Consider the following 22,266-nt stretch of genomic DNA (forward strand, 5'->3'; position numbering starts at 1 on the left):
TGTGCCCTTTTAAAGTACATGCAGGTCCAGTGTCAGCCAGTAGAGGTCAGGAGCGTCCCACTTTTAAAACAGAGAGCGTGTCTGTAATGTGAGCACACACTAAACTTGGGAGGGCTGTCTAGAACCCCCTGCAGACATGTGTGACCTTTAATATGTAATTACCATATGTGACCCCCCACAAAATCACCCTCCACAAAATAATCACCCTCATTCTCAACACTCATGCCCTATTAGAGACTCTCTGGGCCATTAGCTTGTCTTGCACCATCCATGGTCAGATGCACTGACCCAGCATAGTTTTGCTCATGCAGAATGAGTATTGCAGTCACTAACACATGATTCGTTGAGTCTAGATGCCACCATGCGTGACACATGAACAACAGACGTCAGTCAGGTGAAGCTCATGATGATCATTTGTTGTTAGCAGCTTACCATATCTCACACCAGTATTATATAACCGAGCGGCGTTTATCCCACACCAGAAATTCAGCCACCCAATGCGGTAAATCTCAGTTACAAAGGCAAGCGGTGCATGTGAGTCATATTAATTTGAATTTTATTCAGCAGGATGTGCAAACACACAAGGTTCACCTAAGGAAGCTCAAGCATGAATATAACTGGTGCATCACTTTGAGAAGCCTGCAAAACTTATGTAACGTGGAGGAAAAGGAGGAAAGACTGGCAGGAGTCAGTTTTTGGCCTGAAGTGGCGCACTTGGTTCCAGACGGAGCCTAAATCGGCAGAAAGGGGGGGCAGAAAGCATGAAACAGGATAGTGTATAATTTTTGCCACTCCTGCCAGCTTATTAGCTAAATCTTTTCATATGCAAATGGTCGAGTGCTTGTGAGGAGCTCTTGTAGATTATACCTGGAGAAGGAAGGTAAGTGGAAGAAAAACAGCCCCAGCAGTTGTTATTTACACATTTTTAGCATAAAGAACCCACCTGATCAACTCCTCTACTGTGAGAGCGGACTTATTTTCTTTTTAGTAAAAAAAAACAAAAAAACCTTCATTATAAAGGCAACTTTTTAATCCATATAGTCAGCCTTCCTCAGTTGCAGAGATACAAATCCATACATGACCTCTTACCAGTTTGACATTTTCTTGACCAGTGTGGCTGAAAAATGCACCTTTTCACCCACCTGTTCACACATTTCTACAGACATATCCTTGTGAAACCACTCCTGCAGACAGAGGTGAATCATGTTTTCACTCTTACACACCTAACCACTTTAGTTACATGTACCCTTTAAGACAGAGGGGTCAAAGATAAGGCCAGAGGGCCAGAACAACCAGGCATAGTCAAAGCTGGCCTGTTGGGCTGCTTCGGAAAATGTGAAGGAGGGTGTACATTTTGAACTTTTCACTGTATTTTCACAGGTTTTGCAGCTTTGTTCTGATGATGAACACCTCCCCAACATATTTAAGTGATAATTAAACAATTAAATGACAGAAAAGTGCCTGTTTTTTTTCACTATCTAATAAAGAAACTTCTAGGTTAAAAAAGATCATTTTCTTCTAAATGAACAAAAACTTTTATATATATATATATATATTCACATGCCATATTGGGGAATGGCATGAGCTTTTTCTGTAATTTTACATATTTATTTCTTACAGTTTAATCCCAAAGAGTCATCCTCACAGATTTAACTACAGCAGCATTTCTTCACCTTATGTAAAAACGGAGAGCCGCTGCTGAAATTACACTTCTTTTTGTTATATTAAAACATCTCATAGATTAAATGTGTGACAGAAAGTGTAGAGTAATGTTGATCCTGGGCAGCAAATGAAGGAGGTAGTTCTCTAATTGGCTTCACAAAACTTTTTTTTTTTTTTTTTGGTGAGCTCAGATGCCCTTCCTGCCACATGTTGTTCAGTAAGTGCGTGAGAGAGGAAGCAAGGTAGAGCAAAAAAGCAAGTGAGAGAATGGGAGTGGGGGTGGGGGCTAAGAGAGGAACATAGATTAAAAAGCATCGTGGGGACAATGCAGTACAATATAATGACAGCTATTGGAGGTGGGTGGGTGGGGGAGGTGGCGGTGGTGGGGGATTACAAGCATATAGGTGCAAAAGAAAATTGAGGGTAGGAACGAGCTGTAGACAAATGTGGCCTGAGAATGCACAGATCCTGAGAGGCATTGTTTATTTGTTTCAGGGGAAGTTGAGCGATTTTGTGCCCACCTGCTTTTTCCGCCATTGCACACTGACTTCCGCCAGCTAACTCAAACACGCAAACCTGTTCACCCATTTCAAGCCCCCCTGCATTACTGCCCCCGGCAGGATGAAAATGTTGATGAAAATGAAAATGATGAAAATGTCACCCAAGCAGAAAAGCATTGGGTTTGCATACTAGGTGCTGCCTGTGTTGTGGGTAACACACACACAGTGTACTGCAAGGCTGTTAAAAATGGCCTATCAGTCACACTGAATGAAGGATTCATCACTGTTAACAGAAAACACATCATTGTGTACGGGCAGCTGATGTTTATGTAAGTTTTAACTTGGTGTTTAAAACATCCGACGCTTTCCTGGAAAAGGACACAGGAAGTGATGTCATTGTGTCAGCTGAGGGGCCTAAACAAAAGAAAAGAGCAGTGAACAGCACAGTGCCTGAGACAAAGAAGAGAACCACCTACGGACGCACAAACTCAACCAACAGAAAAAAAAAATGCAAAAAAAAATAAAAAATAGGATCACCCACAACGTTTATGTGATGAGTGAGGCCAGAGAGCTGTACACAGAAACACAGCGGCGTGTACCACACATGAAAATATAGGAAAAAAAATGTCTGGCTGTAGACTATATCGATCCTTAAGTTTTTTAATTCACTTCCAGCATTTCAAGTCCACAAGACATCATCACACACAGGAAGGAAAAGACTTAAGAACAAGGCTGTTGCTTCGGCCTTAGAGCAGCCGGCCAGTTCCACTTCCTCTCTTTCTCTTCCTCTTCTATTCTTCCATCACCTCACATCTAGCCTTCACATCCCGCACTCCTCCTTCTGGTGGCACAGTCAAGTGACGCAGCTGACCGGGGATTTCCTGGACAGGTCACGCTAAAGAAACAGCTACAACTTCCCTGTTGTTTTATCTCATTGTAGTTAGAGCAGTTTGTATTTTTACTTTGCATTTCCTCTTCTATGTTTTACTCTCTGTCTCTTCTTCTTTCTAAGTCCATCCAGACAATATCTACAGATCATGAAGTGTGGAGGCTCATTTGGGAGGGAGTTTGATTGGCTGCTTGTAGAATGTTATAGATGTGTCCTTGATCCAACACAGATGATTTAAATGGCTTAATGACCTCCTCAACATGTCATGAAGTTCTCTAGAGGCCTGTTAATGAACTAATCATTTGATTCAGGTGTGTTGACCCAGGGTGAGATCTAAAACCTGCAGGACACCGGCCCTCGAGGCCTGGAGTTCGACACCCCTGGTCTAGAGCAAGGCAGGAATCTCAGAACTCTCGTGGACAGTGGTCTCAATTGATAACTGATAATCATACCAATAAGGTCACCAGGACTGCTTTCTACCATAAAAAAACTAAAAGTTAGAACATTCATATTAAGCAGGTTAGACTACTGTAATGCTCTATTTGAAGGGTTATCCAAATCATCAGAAGGAGGACTTCATAATACAAAAGACGGTGAAGATCCTTACAAGTACACAGACACTGTCTACAAGTTCAGTACAAAATTACCTTTAAAATCCTCCTACTAGTTCACAAAGCTATCAATGGCTTGGCCCCTCAATACATCTCTGACTTGCTCATTGTGTATAACCCAATCAGACGTCTCAGGCTATAAGGTTCAGATCTTTTAACTGTCCCCAGAATTAGATCTAAGTGTGCTAAGGGTGCTTTCAGTTACTGTTCTCCTGATCTCTGATCCAAGCTGTCTGCTGACCCGAGGTCAATCAAATCTATGTCTGCATTCAAAAACAGACACAAAACCTTTTTGTTCTTGCAGGCCTGCAGTTAATAACTGTGTGTATGTATTGACTTATATTTGATTTCTTTGTGAAGTCATTGTAGACTTACAAAGGTTTTTAATGTTTACATCGTTTATGTAACGCACATGAAGTTTACTTGTAATGAAATGCGTTGTGTAAAATAAGATGCCAATTGACTGACAGGCAGTTTTATGGGCTGAGGAGCCATGTTTTTGGTTATTCTATGACAAACTAAGCAGCTAAAAATATCTTGAGTTGATTCCAAGTATTGAACATGCATTTGGTAGATTTTCACTTGAACTCCCAATGTGAGATCCAAAGAAATGTCAATGCAAGTGAAGGAGGCCACTCCTGCACTTGCATAGTGCTCTAAGAGTGACAGTAAAAAGCTCAGGAGTGGCTAAACATGTAATCTCTACACTGGTTATCTCAACCACACAACCCCCCAAAAACCACAAAAGACAACTAATGCAGATGATGACAGAATTATTTCCATGGTTGCAAAAGACAACTTCACACCAACTAACCAAGCCATCAACACTTTCAGGAAGGTAGCAGTAACATTGTCAAGGTCTACAATCAAGAGATGCCTTCATGGATGGAAATACACAGAGTTTAGAAAGAGTGCAAACCACTGGTTACACTTGAGACCAGGAAGGCCAGATTAGCCTGAAAACATTTTAAAGGGCCTGCACGGTTTAAAAAAAAATCTTGGACGCATGAAACCAAGATTTACTTACCGAGAAAAGTCATGATTAAAAGTATTTGTACGGTGGAGCCGGGTCATTATTGTTTACTGATGATGTGACCGCTGATAGAAATAGCAGGATGATCTGTGAAGTGTGCAGAGCTACACTGTCTGCTCATATTCGTCCAAATGCTGCAAAACAAATTAGACAGAGGTTTGCAGTGCAAATGGATAATGACCCAAAGCAAACTGCAATAGCAACCCAAGAGTTTCTCAAGGCAAACAAGGGAACTTTATTAGTAATTAATTACAAAATCATCCTGAAAAGGCAAATCAAGCTGAGATCTCCACAGCCACTGATTCCCAGTGTTTTATTTCCTACAGTGTAGCCCAAAGCATACAGTGTATACAGGGCTTCTGATCCACCACATACGACTCTGAGCCAATCCTTAGAACGGGCCTCCAGAATTAAAAAGCTATTACTTTTAACCGTCCACTATTTCTAGCATCAATCCAGAGAAGTTGCTGGAACAATGAATTTAACTCAGCATGTGACATAAATTGAGACAGATGAAGCTGGCAGCCCGCTGCTGCTGTTAGTCCATAGATGATAAATACCGACGACATGATGTAAAACCTCATAGCTGGTTTTATCATCCATGCTATAATCTTTTTTTTTCTTTAATAATAAATCTTGAAAAGGTTCACTCAGCTGCCCAGTTATCATTTTTGGCACCGAGGTTGCATCAGACACGCCTTCACCGTCACGCAGATGCTTTGGAAATCTCAACCAAAGCTACTCAAGAATTGAAATGTAGCACACGGTGTGTGTGTGTATGGTCACTATGATGAAAGGAAGAGGGTCTCAGGGGAAAACTGATGCTGTAATCTCTCAGCTTGTTGTATGGTATAGTGCGATCGCTCTTTTTTTTCACGTTTGAAATGCCTGACTTGACTGGACCATCCGGAAGTTTTCAGCGTTCACAGATGTTAAATATAGGAACAGCAAACGTGAGCTCACATTTCACTTCAAAGGTGTGAAACTAAAGCTGAATTCGCACGATGACAGAAGTGCAACGACAAACCACACGGAACATAATGGAAAAAGCTGAAGCGCACACACACTCACACACACTCCACAGAAGCCACACTGAGTGTGTAAGACAAATATATACACAGGAAGTGCCTCCCACTCCTTTGCCCCTAGTCACTTGCTCTCTCTCTCTCTCTCTGAATGTTTCTGATGGCAGTGTGTTGCTGAGCAGCAGCCAGTCGTGTTTTTCCCCTCGCTGAGCTCACTCTCTCTCATCCTCTGCTCCGGCTCTCAAACGCTCTGTTGCTCAGCGAACAGACCAGACCTCTCCTCTCCACTTCTTCTTCTCTTCTCCTACCCGTTAAGTCTGCTCTATCCTCTTCTTTTATCTGTTTCTTCCTCACATTTCTTCTTCATCCCTGTCTGCCCCCCTGCCCACTACCACCACCACCCGGGTGCCAGGGACATTAGTGGGGGTCCCGGCGTGTCTTTTTGACTGTGTGTGTGTGTGTGCGTGTGTTTATGTGAGAGTTTGCCGGTAGTGTTTTCAGCATGGAAGCGGTGGCATTGTACACGTTTCGTGCCACAGAGGGTGATGAGCTCAGTTTCAACAAGGGAGACTTGCTCAAGGTAAGAGAAAGAATTTTTCATCTTTGTCTGTCTGAAGAGTAAAACTGGCTCAGCACCTCTGCCTTCTCTCTCGCTCTGTCTGCCTACACTGTGATAATTACAGCAATTAAAACTTTACTGTCAGAAGCCATTGAAATTGTATCGTCAAGTGCTGCAGGTGCTTCCTAAAGAAAGAATAGTATAAAGAAAGATAAAGTATTAGAAGAGGCTTAAACCTATTTTGGATGATAGCACTCACCTGTATGTGTGGTAATGTGCCAGATAGCAGTGAGTTAGCTTAGCTTACCATAAAGGCAGGAAACAATTGGAAGTAGCTAGTCTGGTTCTTAAAAAGAGCAAAAAGTTACTGATTTTTGTATATTTAATTTGCTAATCTGTACACAAAAGTGTCAAAACAATCATGTAGAGTATGCTAGAGTACTTTTTTGGCTTGAACCAGTGGTTTCCTGGAGCGTCTGCTGACTACAGGGCAAATAGTCCTTAGCTTGTAGAAGTGCCAAATCCGTACTTCCTCAGTGGCCACCAATAAAGTCACTCCCCATCATCTTTAATATTGAAAAGGCTTACTTAACAGCAGAAAAACTCAAGATAAAACATTTTTTTGTCTATGAAGCTAAACACATTTTTGATAACTGTGCAAATTTTCCTTAAGGACTAAAGAAAGTGGTTTGGCTGCTTTGAGAGGTGGACACTAAAATACTGTAGCATGTGTAAAGTCACAGCGCTAGACCTCACAACAGTGTTCTTTCTGCTGTTAGCTAATGATACAGCCCATTGAAGAAGTTTGTGTTTCAGTTTTGTGAGTGAAATATAGATTTTTAGTTATATTTTTATTAATACAAAGGCACTTATGGTATCTGTGTACTGTATAGTCATGTTTGCTAACATTAACTTAGAACTTAGTACTCCACCGTCTCAACAAATTATAGTTTTTGGTAGTACCACAAAAAAGAAACATGAAATTAAATTTAATTAAATTACTCCTCTAATTTAATTTTGCTCTAGGTTGCGTAACAATCTTGTTTTTTAATCTGCAGCTTTTTATTTGTGTCAAACACCATGCTGAGATAGTTCCGGCACAGCTGGAAATTAGTGTAGTAGAAAATCGTCCCTCTAAGACATCAACAGCAAACCTCAGAATTAAAGAGCCAAGTGCTTCTTTCTAACACTGGCGCTTTGGCACCAGCTGTTTGACACTCAGACGCAGGCAAATCAGGCAAGATGGAAGACACAGTGAGATCAATTTGTCTTCTGAATTTTGTCTCAGTTAACCAGTGGGCGTCGGTGCTGCAGGTCCAACTTTTCTCCCTAGTTAAAGCCTTTATTTTTTCCTTTCACTGGAATATTTCTCTGCTAATTTGAGGTTTTTCTTTGAGGGTGAATTTATCTTTTGTTGCTTAAAGATAGTTGGTGTGCTATTCTTCCTATACTGACTTCATTCCAGCACTAAAAATGAATAAAAAAAGGCCTCCTATTCCTGCTGTCTTTAAAGTCGTTTGTTAGAAGTCGAGAGTCACTGCATGTTGCAGCTAAGATGCAGGCATTTAGTTTCGACACTATGACAAAGATAGTTAAGGCAGTCTTTGATGCGTACTCGTGTTGTCTGGCCACAGTGATGAATTTACAGTAGCTAAAACAGCACCATGACTTAAACCACTGTTGAGTTGGTTTCTTTTATCGTGCAGGGTTACGCGACTGTCTTGTCTTTGCCAAAAAGCTTTGGTTCACACTCAGGTCAAGCAGTACTTTTAAATAATTCTCCACATTTGTTCGTTTCTGCTTGATGCGCCAGATGGCCTGAGCTTTACAACATCAAGACAATTTGTGCGGAAAAAGAAAAAAGAAACTCTATAATTTAGTTACAAAAATACCAAAGAGATAGTTGCTTTCCTCACAGCTGCTCACTGGTGCTCATTTATTGCCCTTATGCTGCTTTAAAGCCTACTTCTGCTTCTTTTCACACCTTGTTGCCAACGTGAACGCATTGTGCGTTTTCCATGTGGAACTGGATCGACTGGGCTGAGCAGAGTGTTGACTCATAAAGAAGTTATAAAAATAGCTTCATAGAAAAATTTAAAAAAAAAGAAGTGGCTCTGGCATTATGTGTAAAGCTGGGAGACCATGCTGCCAAGTTTAACACGAGGGACACAAAAGCCGAGCTTTAGTTCTCCAGATACCGTCACAAAAAATGTAACAACTCTGGCTGGAACCGAAAACCTCCACAGTACCCAGAGAGTACGCACTACATTCTAATCACAGAATGAAATAACTTCATTTCTTTAGAAAATAGTTAACTATCCTTGAAATAAAAATATTGCTGTATTTATTTGCTTCCTTTCTCCAACAGTTTCGTGTGTCTGACCACAGCAGTCAGGTGCGGTCAACCATACCTGACCTGTTTTTAAGCCTCGTTAAGAGCTTTGTGTGCAGTCTTTTCAGTCTACTGCCATGTCAGATGTTCACGTTGTCGGATTTTGTTTGTTTAATGCTCTTTTGTTAAGGGTTAATTATGTAATGAGTAAACTCTCTGGCGTGGTCTGGAAGGAGCTGTTAGTCACAGCTGAATTAACAGGGTCTAGCTAGATAATCAGCTATTACTGGTTATATATGCTCTCTCTCTACATATATGATAAACACTGCACATGAGCGGTCCCCAACCTTTTTTGCGCCACGGACCGGTTTAATGTCAGACAATATTTTCACGGACCGGCCTTTAAGGTGTCACGGATAAATACAACAAAATAAAACGATACGACCAAGACAAAAACTGTGGTATTTTCTAAATATAATAATAAACGCGAATTCACTGTGTAATTGTGTAACTTTATTAGCAGCGTCCTCCTAAAATGCGCCAACAATATTGAGAGTAACATCCTCCTCTCTGCCCCTTAGTCCCCTCTGATCGCTATGGTAACGCGTAAATATTTCTTTCAAAATAAGACACACAACTACAACACAGAAAAAGACCGAGTTAACGATAAAAACCCTGAAAACCATAAATTTCACACCCAAGGCTAAACTCTCGTGGCCCGGTACCAAACGACTCACGGACCGGTACCGAGCCATGGCCCGGGGGTTGGGGACCGCTGCTGTATATGGTCAACATTCAGTACAATTGTTTACTTACTTAGTAGCTACTAGTGGTGAGCGATAATGCAGATTTTGGTATCCATGTGATACCAAGTAAAGACAGGGCCAGAGTTACTAATACTAATACCGATACTTTTGATTAGTAAAGGCGGCCTTTATGACTTATGAGCTGAACCAAATCACTTACTTTTACTTTCCACAGTCATTAGTTAACCCAACAAAGCACACATTGCAGCATTTCATGTAATTTGAAAGTGGGGTTGTTTGGAGACCTGGGATGTCGATATGCTCGTCTTTTTGTGTCAGCTTCTGTTTAAATGTGCTACAGGCTATAAATAAAATAGGCATGAAAGTCAACTTGCAAAGGCTCAGACATTTTTCATAGTGCATGTTTGAGGTGTGTATTTCCTTTCCAAAACACAACAACAACAATATGGGCTGCATGTTGAACTTAGAGGATAGAAACAAAGCATTAATCCTATTGCACTGGTATCAGTCCGATATCAGTATCAGCACTGATATTAATACTGTCGATATTTGTATTGATCCGCTAGTTCCTACTGGCGTTGTTGCATTATTCCTAAAATTAAAGTAGCAATCTATGAAATAGAAATAAGGAAAAGTTCTTAAACTGCCAGTGTTACCTTTTAAGAGGCTTTATGAACACAATACATATGACGAAAAAAAAGGTTTGGTTTCTCCACACAACTCCTGTAGTTACTCGTTATTGTGTGATGATGACAAGCAGGAAAAATTAAATTAACAGGTGAAACTGTACAGGAAGTGGAAACTTTCTGATTGAAATTGCGGTGGGGGGGAAGTTGGTCTCTGAGTCAGAGTGATGCAGAAATGGCTCACTGGGTTTCATGAGAGACAGTCCAGCGTGTTGTTTTAAACTGTGGGAAATATAGGAAGAGGTTGTTTAGGAGGGACACCGAAACCTCCAGCCTCTTGAAAGGGCAAGCTTTCAGCTCGATGAATGACTGACGTTATGAGCAGTAAATCATTTCGTAGCCTGCGACGTATTTAAAAAATGCACGTACAAATGTGCACTGTAGCCATTACAAGGAGCTGATGCATGAAATGAAGTTTCTAAAGGCAGAGAGGGGACAGGGCAACTTTTTTTTATTTATTTATTTTTTCTGGCAGATGGGCATTACTGCCCAAGGTGTTCTTCATCACAGTGGCCTTCAAGTCCTTGCTGGCAGGATGTCGCGTGAAACTTGAGGTGAGGGAGGATGTTTTAACTACAGTACATGACACGCGGTACTTTGCTGGGTACAGCCGCTGATCAAACGCAGAGGCAACGTGACGAAAGCCCAAAAAGCGATAAACCCAAGCTGTAAGGGAGATAAGGGAGAAATGTGGCAGTGCGAGGCAGGCGGAGCAAAATAAAAATCATCTTAAAATATCAAAATGACAAGCCATGTCACAGCTGGGTTAGGAGACTGAATGTAAAAAAGATTTTGACAAAGAGCATGAACAGAGATGAAGCAATGAAAGGGGACGGGATAAAACAGATAAAGTTTAAAGCAGGAACATATCAGGAGTCAAAATAACAGACTGTCCTTTATTACCATCATCATGATGGAGCCCTGACCTTGTTTATTACCTACTGTAGCCAGCAGAAATAAGACATGTTTGGAAGAGTTTTTAAATGACTATCATTAATATCATTAATATCATTTGTGCTTGAATTTCTTTTCATTTTACTTTGCACACCCCGCTATCAGATTACCTGCGAATGCTAATGACGCCAGCTAATGTGAACCTGATAGCAGGCTCTTGTGTGACATTTCAGACTTTCTCAAGGCAAGCAACTAACTATAGTTATGTAAAGTCTTTAAAAAGTCAACTGAAATATTTTCAGTTATGGCTTAATTTCAAGCGATAAAAAACAAAGGTTCAATTCATTTTATTTATGTAATTAATTTCTTTTTAATTACACCAAAGCGGTGTAGCTCTGGATTTTAACTCTTTGCCTCTTTGCTTCTAGAAGCTCTTTTCTGAGCCCAGTGGTTTCTGTCTGTCTGCATTGATACATACTGAGATCAAAACTTGTCACTAAATGTAAAGAGAAAAAAAAAAGTCAAATTACTGATATATAAATGTAATCTTCTCTTGCAAAAAAGCTCATTCCAAGTGTTTCACCTGCACAAGGTTTTTCTTTTGGCGTTTCCTGTATTTTTGGTGAGGTGTCTGTGTTTATGGAAAAAGGTTGGTGTCGGTGGGGCCTTTAGGAGCATGAAGAACTGTCTAGAGATAGCGCTGGGTGTTTTGGCTCTGAAACGGGCTGCGAGGGCAGCCTGGCTGCTTGTTGTGACAAGCTGTGTTTCCTTATCTATAGAGTACACGCAGGAGCAGGTAGATGAAACTCAGTGTGAGATTACAACTTCAGATTGTAATGGCAACGCCTGCTGAGAGGCGCTCATCTTTACTCGTTGATATCATGTGAAATTCCACAGTAAATTTATGTATGTTTTATATTAGTCCTCTGGATCCCCCGGAGAATCTGTGCAAGGTAAAACCTGGTGTTGTCGTTATTTCCATTACACTACCCACTTTGCTCATGGTGGTACAGCTCTGCTATAAAACACAACCTGATCAACTGACCTGTAAATGTAATAGAAACAAACAAATCACTCAACATTATAACGCATGCATTATATTTTACCCATAATTAGTGTAAACACAGAGTCTCCCTTACACACATGTTTTGTACTCCATAATGTTAATGTTAAAAGCACAATATAGCACTGAATAGACTGCAGTTATTCTGACATTATACTATAGGGATGAAAATGTGACAGAAAATCTGAATTAATAGGAAAAAAGGTTGTTTTTTTTAAAGAAGAATTAAGTTTGCAGTATTTATTCTTTTTAATTACTTTGATCTTTTGGGCTTTACTGATGGAAAAAGACACCCATTTTGGGGTGTTAGGAATACATTACATATTAAAGTGCGATTAAGTAAAGGGCAACAAACATTTAACAAATACCACCAAACTTCATTTTTATCTCCGCTACACATCTGTGATATATGTTGGTTCCCGCATTCGCCGTGATGACACGCGCAGACCGACTGACTCAAAAGGTGAAAATGAGCCGACAGCATTTCACGTCAGCTGACTCGAGGAAAATCAATTTTGAAGAAATATGTGGATTTGCCGGCCATGGTGAAATCATGAAAGGCTTCAAGTGGCATTTAAAACTCGCCCAGTAATCTTTTCAAACTTGTGCGAGTTGAGGGTTGCGGATAGTAGAAGCAGAGAGGCCTGTGAGGAGGCTGATAAAACAGTGTGAGGACAGTAATATCCAGCACCAACGTCATTATGGGCAGCTTTTCATCTCTCTCCGTGTTTTTGTGTGTGCGCTTACTCTCAGATCACCAACATGGAGGATGATCCTAACTGGTACACGGCCGAACTCCACAACCGGAAAGGGTTCGTGCCGAAAAACTACATCAACCTGCGTCCACACGCGTAAGTATGCGCACACTCACATACACACGTGCATCTTTAGCTCATCTGTATAAAGCGTTTCACACATCTACCTACCACCGGTCCATTTAAACATCTCATCAGTGAGGATGTGAGCAGTTTGCTGCCCCGGGCATTTTCTGCTCTGCTTTGGACATCTGCACTCCGGCATAAGGCGGCCTACCCATAGGGACACACTCATTCACTAACTTATGTAATCACACATGATACAGCCCTGTGTGTCTGTGTGTGTGTGTGTGTGTGTGTGTGTGTGTGAGTGTTTACAGTGAAGCTGCTGGTACACCCTGTATCTCCATCAGATGGTCATACACCAGCTGGTTTGCTGTGACAAACTCTAAACTGACAACACAGACGTTACAGCAGCTCTGGCTCATTAATGAACCCTGATGTACAGCCCAGTTAGAATTGCCTAGTTAAGTCTGTGGACACCCCTGGGAGTGTCTGTTAGGATATGTGTGTCTTTTTTCCTCCAAATTTCTTCGCCTGGCTTTGATTTTTTTTTTTAAATCCCTGAAATCTGACTGCATGAAGTTAGCCACGAGGGTCCTAGAGTTTCTCCACCATATTGGATAGATGCTCACTCTTCATGAGTCATCAAACTGACTGTGCTCACAGCCTCCAAGCAAAGCGCACTACTAAGCAAGTGAAAAAAAAAAAGAAAGAGAAAAGAAATGAATAATGACACCTTTACTTCCGCTCCACAGCTGACAACTGAATTGCTGGATTTGTGGGATTTGTGGGATTTGTTTCATGTGCAAACTTAGCAGCGTGTGGAAAATTCACCTCTTTCATTCTCTCTCTCAGCTCTTTGATCCGTGCTTTTGTGAGCTGCTCTCCTCTCAGTTTCTTTCAGAGTTAGCAGATATCCACAAACTCCTTTTCTTAAATTTGAGTGTGTGAGGAAACGTCTGGAGGAGATGCTCAGATCAGGAGAGTTCACCTGCATAAAGCGGTAACACCGGTGACCCCTTTCTTTCTTTGTTTGCTCACTTGCTTTGTTTTGTCTGTTTTTGTTTTTGCTCGTCTGGCCTGCAGCTGGTTCGCCGGTCGCATATCTCGCGGCGTGGCAGAAAGTCGACTCAGACACAGAGAGTGCGGCGCCTTCCTGGTCAGAGAGAGCGAGAGTGCTCCTGGGGAGTTTTCCATGTCTGTCAGGTAGGAGAAAATGACTATAGATTTACACTATATTCTGCACAGTTGCTTTACTGTCGTGCTCCTCGCAGTGGGATTTCATACACCTCTCTGATCTCATATGTATTTCTTCATATTACCCTGCATAACTTCTCATTACTGCAGCTGCAGGGTTGCTCCACAGCCATCACTGAAGTTTCATTGCATCTCATCTAATGCCACAGAATTGAATTAGCAGACCTATAAGCACGCACCTCTGAAAAAGCTACATTATTCCCCTGTATCTCTTCATTAATGTATTTTGGATGTGCGCGGGCGAGCGTGCGCGTGCTCGATATATTTGTCATGGTGGCTGGGGATTAGAGAAGCAGGCAGAGAAGGAGGGTTAGAGGATAAGGTATGGGGTGGAGGCTAAGAGGGGTGAGGGGGGGATCTGCGGGCCCTCTGGCCTGATGTGAGTTAATCCTGTCTAGCACACCACGGCATCTGGAGCTGCTGATGGGGCTGATGGGTTGTCTTGTCAGTGCATGGCGGTGAGGGGTGCAGCTGAGACTTGGTGTTGTGCCTTGAGGGGCTGTGTGGATATTGGAGTGTGGGAGGTCTGGAGTCTAAGTTTTGGTGCTGATAAAGGCCAGACATGGAATGGAGGTTTGGCCCTTCACTGGGGTCCTGCTTAACTCAAGACAGGGGTTAAGAATTAGATCTGGGGATTGTTTTGTGTTTGGCTGTTAAATCGCCTGGGCACAATGTCACTCTCAGTGGATTTGTCTTAGGATAGTCCTTTGGAAGGGAAAGGAAACGAAAAAATTAGGTTGCCTGTGTTTAAAAAAAAAAATCTAAAGGAGAAAATTAGACACGAGGGATGGAAGAGAAGTGATATGCTGCGTGTAAAATAGATTTGCCAAGAGGGGACAGAGCGGATTTTGATGCTTCTTGTTTTTTTGGTTTTTTTGGTGGTTTATTGATGTCTTTCTGGCTGTTGTTGCTGGTGTAGCAGCTTGAAAAGTGGGTCAGGTGTTTGTGTGAGTTGGCCAGTGTGCGTGTGTGGTTCTTGTGTGCTGACACCGCTCCTGTCAGAGGAGACGTCCTGACATCAGTAACTGCAGAGACTTCAGTCTCAGCTCAGCCCGGTCCAGCTTTGACGTCAGTCTGTGAAAAATCCCATCCACTTTCACAGCCATGAATGAATCCTAGAAGAGACTTTGCGGCTCTTTTTGTCCCAAAAAAATTCTGGTGGAGACAGAAATCCTCCAAGTTTGATGCACGATAAAATTGGCTAATTAGCAACTTTGTTTTAGGAAGGCAGGGGTCGCAGATCTAAATCTAACTTTAAAACCACTTTAGCCCATGATGAAAATAGTTAAAGTTGCCTATGTAAAGATGTGAATACAAATATTTCCACCGTGTTAATCTCTTTGAAATATTGGTCTTGTGGTAAGTAATTCTAACATAAATATATGTGGGTGACCTATTAAAGGAAAAACAAACATAAAGTGGTTAGTTCTTTATCCTCCTCTAATATGTTGTTCATCTACATCTGTCCCTGTTGTACTTGTTAAATGAGAACAATGTTACTATATTTGTTCTTGTTTCCGCAAAACAATCAAACAACAAGACACGCATTGCTTTGTTATTAAATATTGCAGTCATTCGAATGTATATCGCAAACAACCGATGTACAATATCCAAAAATGGGATTTATATAGCACCAAATCACAACAATAGTTGCCTCAAAAAGCTTTATATTATAAGGTAAACACCTCACAATAATAGAGAGAAAACCCCAATAAATAAATGGCCCCCTATGAACAAGCACTTGGAGACAGTGGGAAGGAAAAACTCCTTTTTAACAGGAAGAAAAGTCTATATTTAAAAGTACAGAGGCTGACTGTCTCCCAACTGCAAACTAGTAGCTGGCACCACAGAAAAGGGGCCTGAAAGCTGAAGGCTCTGTCTCCCTACTTTTAAATATCCTAGGAACCACAAGAAAGCCTCTGATAGTGCCTTATTGGGGTATTACGGTACTATGAGGTCTTTAAGTTAAGATGGGTCCTGAATATTCAAGACCTTGTACGTGAGGAGGATTTTAAAATCGATTAAAAATCCTGACCTTTTCATTAAGCAAACATATCGTGCGAATGACCACCAGATCTGAGTCAAAAGTGAGCCACACTTATACTCATGTCAACCGACAGTAAACCAAACAAATAAACTAAAACTGGGTCAGAGTTAATCTGAACTGTCAGGGGAAAAAAGTCAAATCTCAGTCTTAAAATATAATAAGGATTTTGACATGAAGGGCTTCAGTAGAAGCAAGATGTAAGCAAATATAGAAAAAACATTAAAAGAATGTGCTGATAGTCTGATACAGCTAGAGAACTAAAATGGCGCTTAATATAAGATACCAAGTGAATGAAACTGTGCACAAAAGTGTAAAATAGCCACAAATGTGGAACACAAACATCTGCGGAGGGGAATAAAGAACTGACGTGACCTCAACGTCCTGCTCGCTATCGTTCTTCACCATAAAATCAGTCTTAAAAGCGTTTTTGTGGCCTAAAATAAGCAATTTAATGACTCCAGCCAAAATGCAGGGGACGTTTTTTAAAACAGTAACTGCTTCAAAATTTCTTTGAACAGGTAAAATATGTGGCAGAAGACTGTAGTTTCAGACTACGCCAGCAAAACTATCCCAGTGGGTTATTTAGTAGCTTATTTTTGGAATATAAAGTGATGCCAAGATAGACTTTAGACACAGAGAGACAGAGAGCGAGAAGAGAAATCTATTTTGCCATGCCGGGTGATTTTAGAGTTCTCTTTGACTCAGCAGCAGATGTACCCACAGGATATATTTGGTCTTCTCCTACAGCGCTACAGTGGCACAACTTAGATCTAATACTTTCAGCAATACCTGATCCAGTTCTATAGTTTGGGTACTTTTTAGATGCTTGCAGAGAGACAACATCACTTTTCTCACTGTCTGGTGGAAAATCTCACTTCCTTTTTCATACTTTTCAACAGCTGCTATAACTGGAAGTCCTACTCCCAAACTCCCTCAAAGTAAAAAAAGTGTGCACAGTCACCAAAAGACACTTCAGGAAATTAGTAATTGAAACGAAAATTTGATTGAATGCCTTAGCAAAAGTAGCCACACTTGTCTTGAAGGTGCAGTTCACTTGAAATTTAGTAGACAGGCAGGAGTAGCATTGCGGTTGTGGTTATGAAGGTTTTGTTTAACTTGTTTCCCACATCCAGCAGGTCAACATCACTTCCTTCCTTTTTCTTTTGAAAAGACCTAAATCTGTTCCATTAGATATTTTCTTCCTGCTTGACCCTGTGTTTGTTTAGACTATAATCTGGTGTTGCACGCAGACGCACACGTGCACAAAGACACGTACACGGTCGGTTTTCCTGTTGCATCTGTCTCGTATCACCTGGAGGTCATACAAACACCATTTCTTTGATATAACAGTCTGATAGAAGCTCACCAACAACTTGTACACCACATTTGTCTATCCTTGACCAGTGAGTCCACATTCTCAGCCTCAGAACCCCCACCCACCCCACCCAGAAGATGACTCATAGTCTCAAGATAATGATTTGTGAATTGCGTTGTGCTCTGAACAATAAGGACTGAGGTCTACTGCATGTCTTGTCAAGAGCGATCACGACCCTGAAAAAGGGTCGACTATCTGATTTCACTCGTTGATTTGTGGGCTCGGATGTTTTTGAAGCCTTGAGTTTAGCATTTTAGCATCAGCGCTTTGTTTTACTCTAAGGACATTGAAAAACTCGAAATTTTGAATTAGGAAGTTGAAGTTTTCAGAATGTAACTTGAAATTTCAAATTATATTGTTAAAATTTTGAGTTAGTAAGTTGAAAGTTTGAGTTAGCTCTGGTAATCAGGTAATCATTTCCACTTGAATGCCTTTTAGCGAATGATAATTCATAAAAGGTGTTCATGTTAAATTGTTGGACAGCTGATGTCTTCCACAATCTACCTCCAGGTGACAAGGTAATGGCATAACTTCACAGAGCCCCTGATTGTCAGATCCAGCTTTACAATTTAGGTATTTGCTCAAAATTGTGACTTATTAACTTGAAACTTGAATTGTAATGGCTTTTTTCTCCACAGTTTTCAGCTAACTGTCCTAGTTTCTCTAGCTTGACTCATCGAAGAGTACATAGAAACAGATGCCTGCGAATTAGTACCAACATATAAATAATATCATAGTAAAATTCAGTTTAATTAAAAACAAAATCTACTTTAAAAAAGTTTAAAAAGCATAGGTTAGATAAAAATGCAGTTCTTCTGTAAAGTTGCTCATTTTTAAGATGGGCATCTATAGTGATTAACTCGCCTTCCGTGGAGACTGTAAATACCATTAACGGTAGATGAAAATGATATAGACAGGGCCACTAGGCAATTTGCCCACTGCTCTACCATTTCAGTGTTGATTCTGTTGTTTTTGACACGGCCTCACGTATCACTGACTCACGCTACACTGACTGATGGCTCATACAGTCAGCTCTGATTCTGGCTGTTCGTTCGGCTTCCTAGTCATCATTTATCATCAGCCTCTTTTCAGGGACATTTCTACAAAGGGAAACCATTAAAGGGAACTGACCCTGTGGGTGATGCTTATTTTACAGCAAGATAATCCACTCAGAGATTTAAGTAACGCAGAGTGGGTTCAGTGTCCTGTGAATGTCATCATTTGGGGGACAATTTCACACTTCGTGAACATCAGGAAAAAAAGTGCTTTAGTTTATTCGATACAATAAAAAAGAGTGTGTCAAAAAATGCCTGCCAAAATGAAGAAGTGACTCAGTAAAGTTGTGTAACACGACTCTAAAATATTCATTAGGCCGTAACGTTATTTGGTATACCTGCTACTACTTGGACGAACTCCTTTTGCCTTCAGAAATATCTTCATGGTATCGACTCAACAAGGTGCTGAAAGCATTCCTGAGAGATTTTGGTCCATATTGACGTGACGGGATCAGACATATCCTGCAGATTTTTCCACTGCACATCCATGATGTGAATATCCTGTTCCACCACATCCTAAAGGTGCTTGTTGGATAGAGGTCTGGTGATTGTGTAGGCCATTTGAATGCAGTGAACTCTGTGAACTGTCATTTTTAAGATGTTTGTTCTTTGGTCATAAAGGGTTGGACATAATTAGCAAAACACTCATGTAGGCTGTGGTATCTCTGGTACACCACCACTACTGTGAACCATCCATACAAGGCAGGATGGACCAAGGTTTTTATGCTGTTTACAACAAATTCTTATCTTGTAATCTGAATGTCGCAGCAGAAACTGAGTCTCATCAGATGAACTTTTTTCCAGTTTGCTGTTGCCCAATTTTGGCGAGCCTGTCCAAATTGCAGCCTCAGTTTCCTGTTCTGAGATTACAGCAGTGACACCTGGTACGGTCTTCTGCTGCTCTAGCCCATCTGCCTTAAGTTCAGTGTGTTGTACTGACATGTAATGAGTGGTTATTTGAGTAATCTCAAAGTAGTCTGGTGATTCTCATCTGATCTCTGGAATCTACGGAGCATTTTTACTCAGACAGCTGCTGCTGTAATCCCTCGAGGCTGTGTGGGAAAATCCCAGTAGATTAGCAGTTTCTAAAATACTCAGATCAGTCTGTCATCAACAACCACACCGTGGTTGTCTACTAATCGGAAGGTTAATGGTTCTATCCCCAGCTCTTCTAGTCTGCTTTTAGAAGTGTCCTGAGTTGCCCCCGATGTATCCGTCAGAATGTGAGTGTGTGAATGTAAACACACTTCAACCCAGAAAAGAGTGCTTGTGTGAATGTGTGTGTGAGGTAAGAAAGTGCTTCAGATGCTCAAATAGAGTAGAAAAGCACTATGTAAGTGTAAATCCAACATTTTAATATGCCACGTTCAAAATCACCTCAATCACATTTCTTTCCATTGTGATGCTCAGTTTGCACTTTAGCAGGAATCCATGTCTGCATATCTAAATGCACTGAGCTGCTGCCACGTGATTGGCTGTTTGTTAAATTAATGAGCAGAGGTGGGGAAACAACAAAGTACAAATACTTTGTTACTGTACTTCAGTAGAGTTTTCAGGTATCGTTACTTGAGTATTTATTTTTCTGACAATTTTTTAGTTTTACTCTCTACATTTTTAAACTAATATCTGTACTTTCTACTCCCTACGTTTTAAAAACAGGCTTTTTACTTTTGGTTTAACACATTTGAGGGGAGTTATTATCACTGCCTTCAAACATCAAACCGATTTGAGGCTAAACACTAATGCACGAAAGGCAATCCTATTCATGTGTCAAGAAGCAAACTGTTTGTGTGCAGTTTGTCACACAGTGTGTTGCTAACTAAAGGTCGAGCTGCTGTATTTAACAAGGAGAGAAAAGAAAGAGAACTAACCTTACTTAGAGATGGAGAAAGATAAGAAAGACAGGACAGGAGAGGAGGAAGAGAGGTTAGATGTAAAGGTAAAGACTGCTCAGTGGCGCTTCATAAACCTCATGTTTTTAAATCATATATTGTGCCTGTACATGTGACAATATGTTTTTTCTATGTTGTGAAACGTGCTGCAAAAAAACAACAAAAAAAACCTGAGGTAAACTAACTGTTATTTAAAGGCTGCATGAAAATACCCTGCAGGTTTGTGCAGGATAAATAATGTGGTTGATTTAAAGTAAAGCACTGTGTTGGGCTGGTGCACAGTGGCTGTGGTTCTCATGGTCAGAGTTAGGTTACATGGGTGTAGCAGAGATGAATTTTAAGTTAAGCTGATGATGCTTAGATCTGCTGACTGAATGCCACCTTCATACTAACTTTATCCTGTCTCATATGAAGACAGCATAAACAGTAAACTATCTGTACTTCCACTTAAGTACAGAATGTCTGTACTTTTGCCACCTCTGTTGAATAGATGTATTAATAAAGTTACTAATAAAGTAACTGGTGATTGTATGTGTGGTGCATGACACAATAATGTTTGTTCTGTGAAATTCTCCTTTAAGTTGTTTACGTGCAGTATGTATGTGATAGACATGTTTGGTCAAGAGTTGTTTCCACAGCCAACATGACTGAGACCAGGAAAACATATGGTCTCTGTCAGATGCCAAAAACTGCAGCCTGCTTATGAGATAGAGAGAGGATATTGTGTTCAAGACCAAGTAAGAGTTTTTCTCGTAAATTTTCAGTAGAAAGTCAGGTTTTCATAGCCTAATCCATAACTCATACTGGCACAGTTTAATACCACAGTTCAGTGACCAAAACACATCAGAGAGAGACAGGAACGTAAACACGGGGAAGAGAGAAAGAGGCAAAGCAAGAGCAGTGTCAGGAAAGGACAGGACTTTATATTTCCTGTTGTGTTTTCTCAGGGTGAAACAAGACCATCCTGCATCGTGAGATAGAGGCTCCAGAGGGTCTCCTCCTCCTTATTTATGTATTCATTTTTTTCTCATTTTAATTAATCCAAACTCGCTCTGTCTCTCACTCCCTCTCAAGGCTTTAGTCTGAGTTTACTCTGAGAAAAAGCAGATACCAAAAGTTATATTAAATATCAAATTTTCCCCCAAATTCCAAACACTAAAGATTTTCAATCTTAACATAAATGTGCAACAAAAAAGCTTGAACTCAAGAAATCACAGAGCATCGTAAAAGTCTCATTACTTAAGGATTTTAAAATGTTATTGAAGTTAAAGTGAACAAAGTTAATGAAAAATGAAAACATGACATAAATCTGTAAATCTGTCGACAGCATCATGACAGTGGTGTCATTTGAGCTTTCTGCTTAAAGAGGCCTGCTTGTCGGAGACTTTGCCTGTGACCAACATGACTCATTCAGCAGAAGTGCTTGCTGACAGCTTCTGTCACCTTCGGATGGCAAGTCCTGCTGTTTTTAATTATTCATGTAGAAGGTCAAAACAAAAAAGGAAGCCAAAAAAAGAATACACATTTAACGAACATATCCAAAATGAGGAAAGCATCATTAGTATTGCCCCACTGCTGTTAAGCATAGCATGGAATTTTCCAACAATCCTGGTTTTATTTTGAATGCTTGCACTGTTCCACTTTGCACACAGACAAAAAAAATTTAAAAGTAAACACTCAGTTTTAACTTGATTTTAAACAATTGATTGAAGTCAAGGGTAGGAGCTCTTTTCCAAAGTTTCAGGTGGACGCGAATGACTTAAATATACAGTAGAAATATTCAGCCCACTCAAGTCAACAC

General features: G+C 40.7%; 1 protein-coding gene across 1 annotated transcript in view; it reads left to right on the forward strand.

Moving 5' to 3' along the window:
- Nucleotides 1–5,876: 5,876 nt before the first annotated feature.
- Nucleotides 5,877–22,266, forward strand: part of grapa (GRB2 related adaptor protein a) — a 34,182-nt gene continuing 17,792 nt past the window's right edge. The window contains exons 1-3 of the mRNA XM_005459442.4: nucleotides 5,877–6,300; nucleotides 12,775–12,872; nucleotides 13,926–14,045. Coding sequence (XP_005459499.1) covers nucleotides 6,223–6,300; nucleotides 12,775–12,872; nucleotides 13,926–14,045 — 296 coding nt within the window. The 5' untranslated portion in view covers nucleotides 5,877–6,222. The remainder of the gene's footprint in view (nucleotides 6,301–12,774; nucleotides 12,873–13,925; nucleotides 14,046–22,266) is intronic.

Source organism: Oreochromis niloticus, linkage group LG4 (assembly GCF_001858045.2).
Source record: "Oreochromis niloticus isolate F11D_XX linkage group LG4, O_niloticus_UMD_NMBU, whole genome shotgun sequence".
Classification (NCBI taxonomy): Eukaryota; Metazoa; Chordata; class Actinopteri; order Cichliformes; family Cichlidae; genus Oreochromis; species Oreochromis niloticus.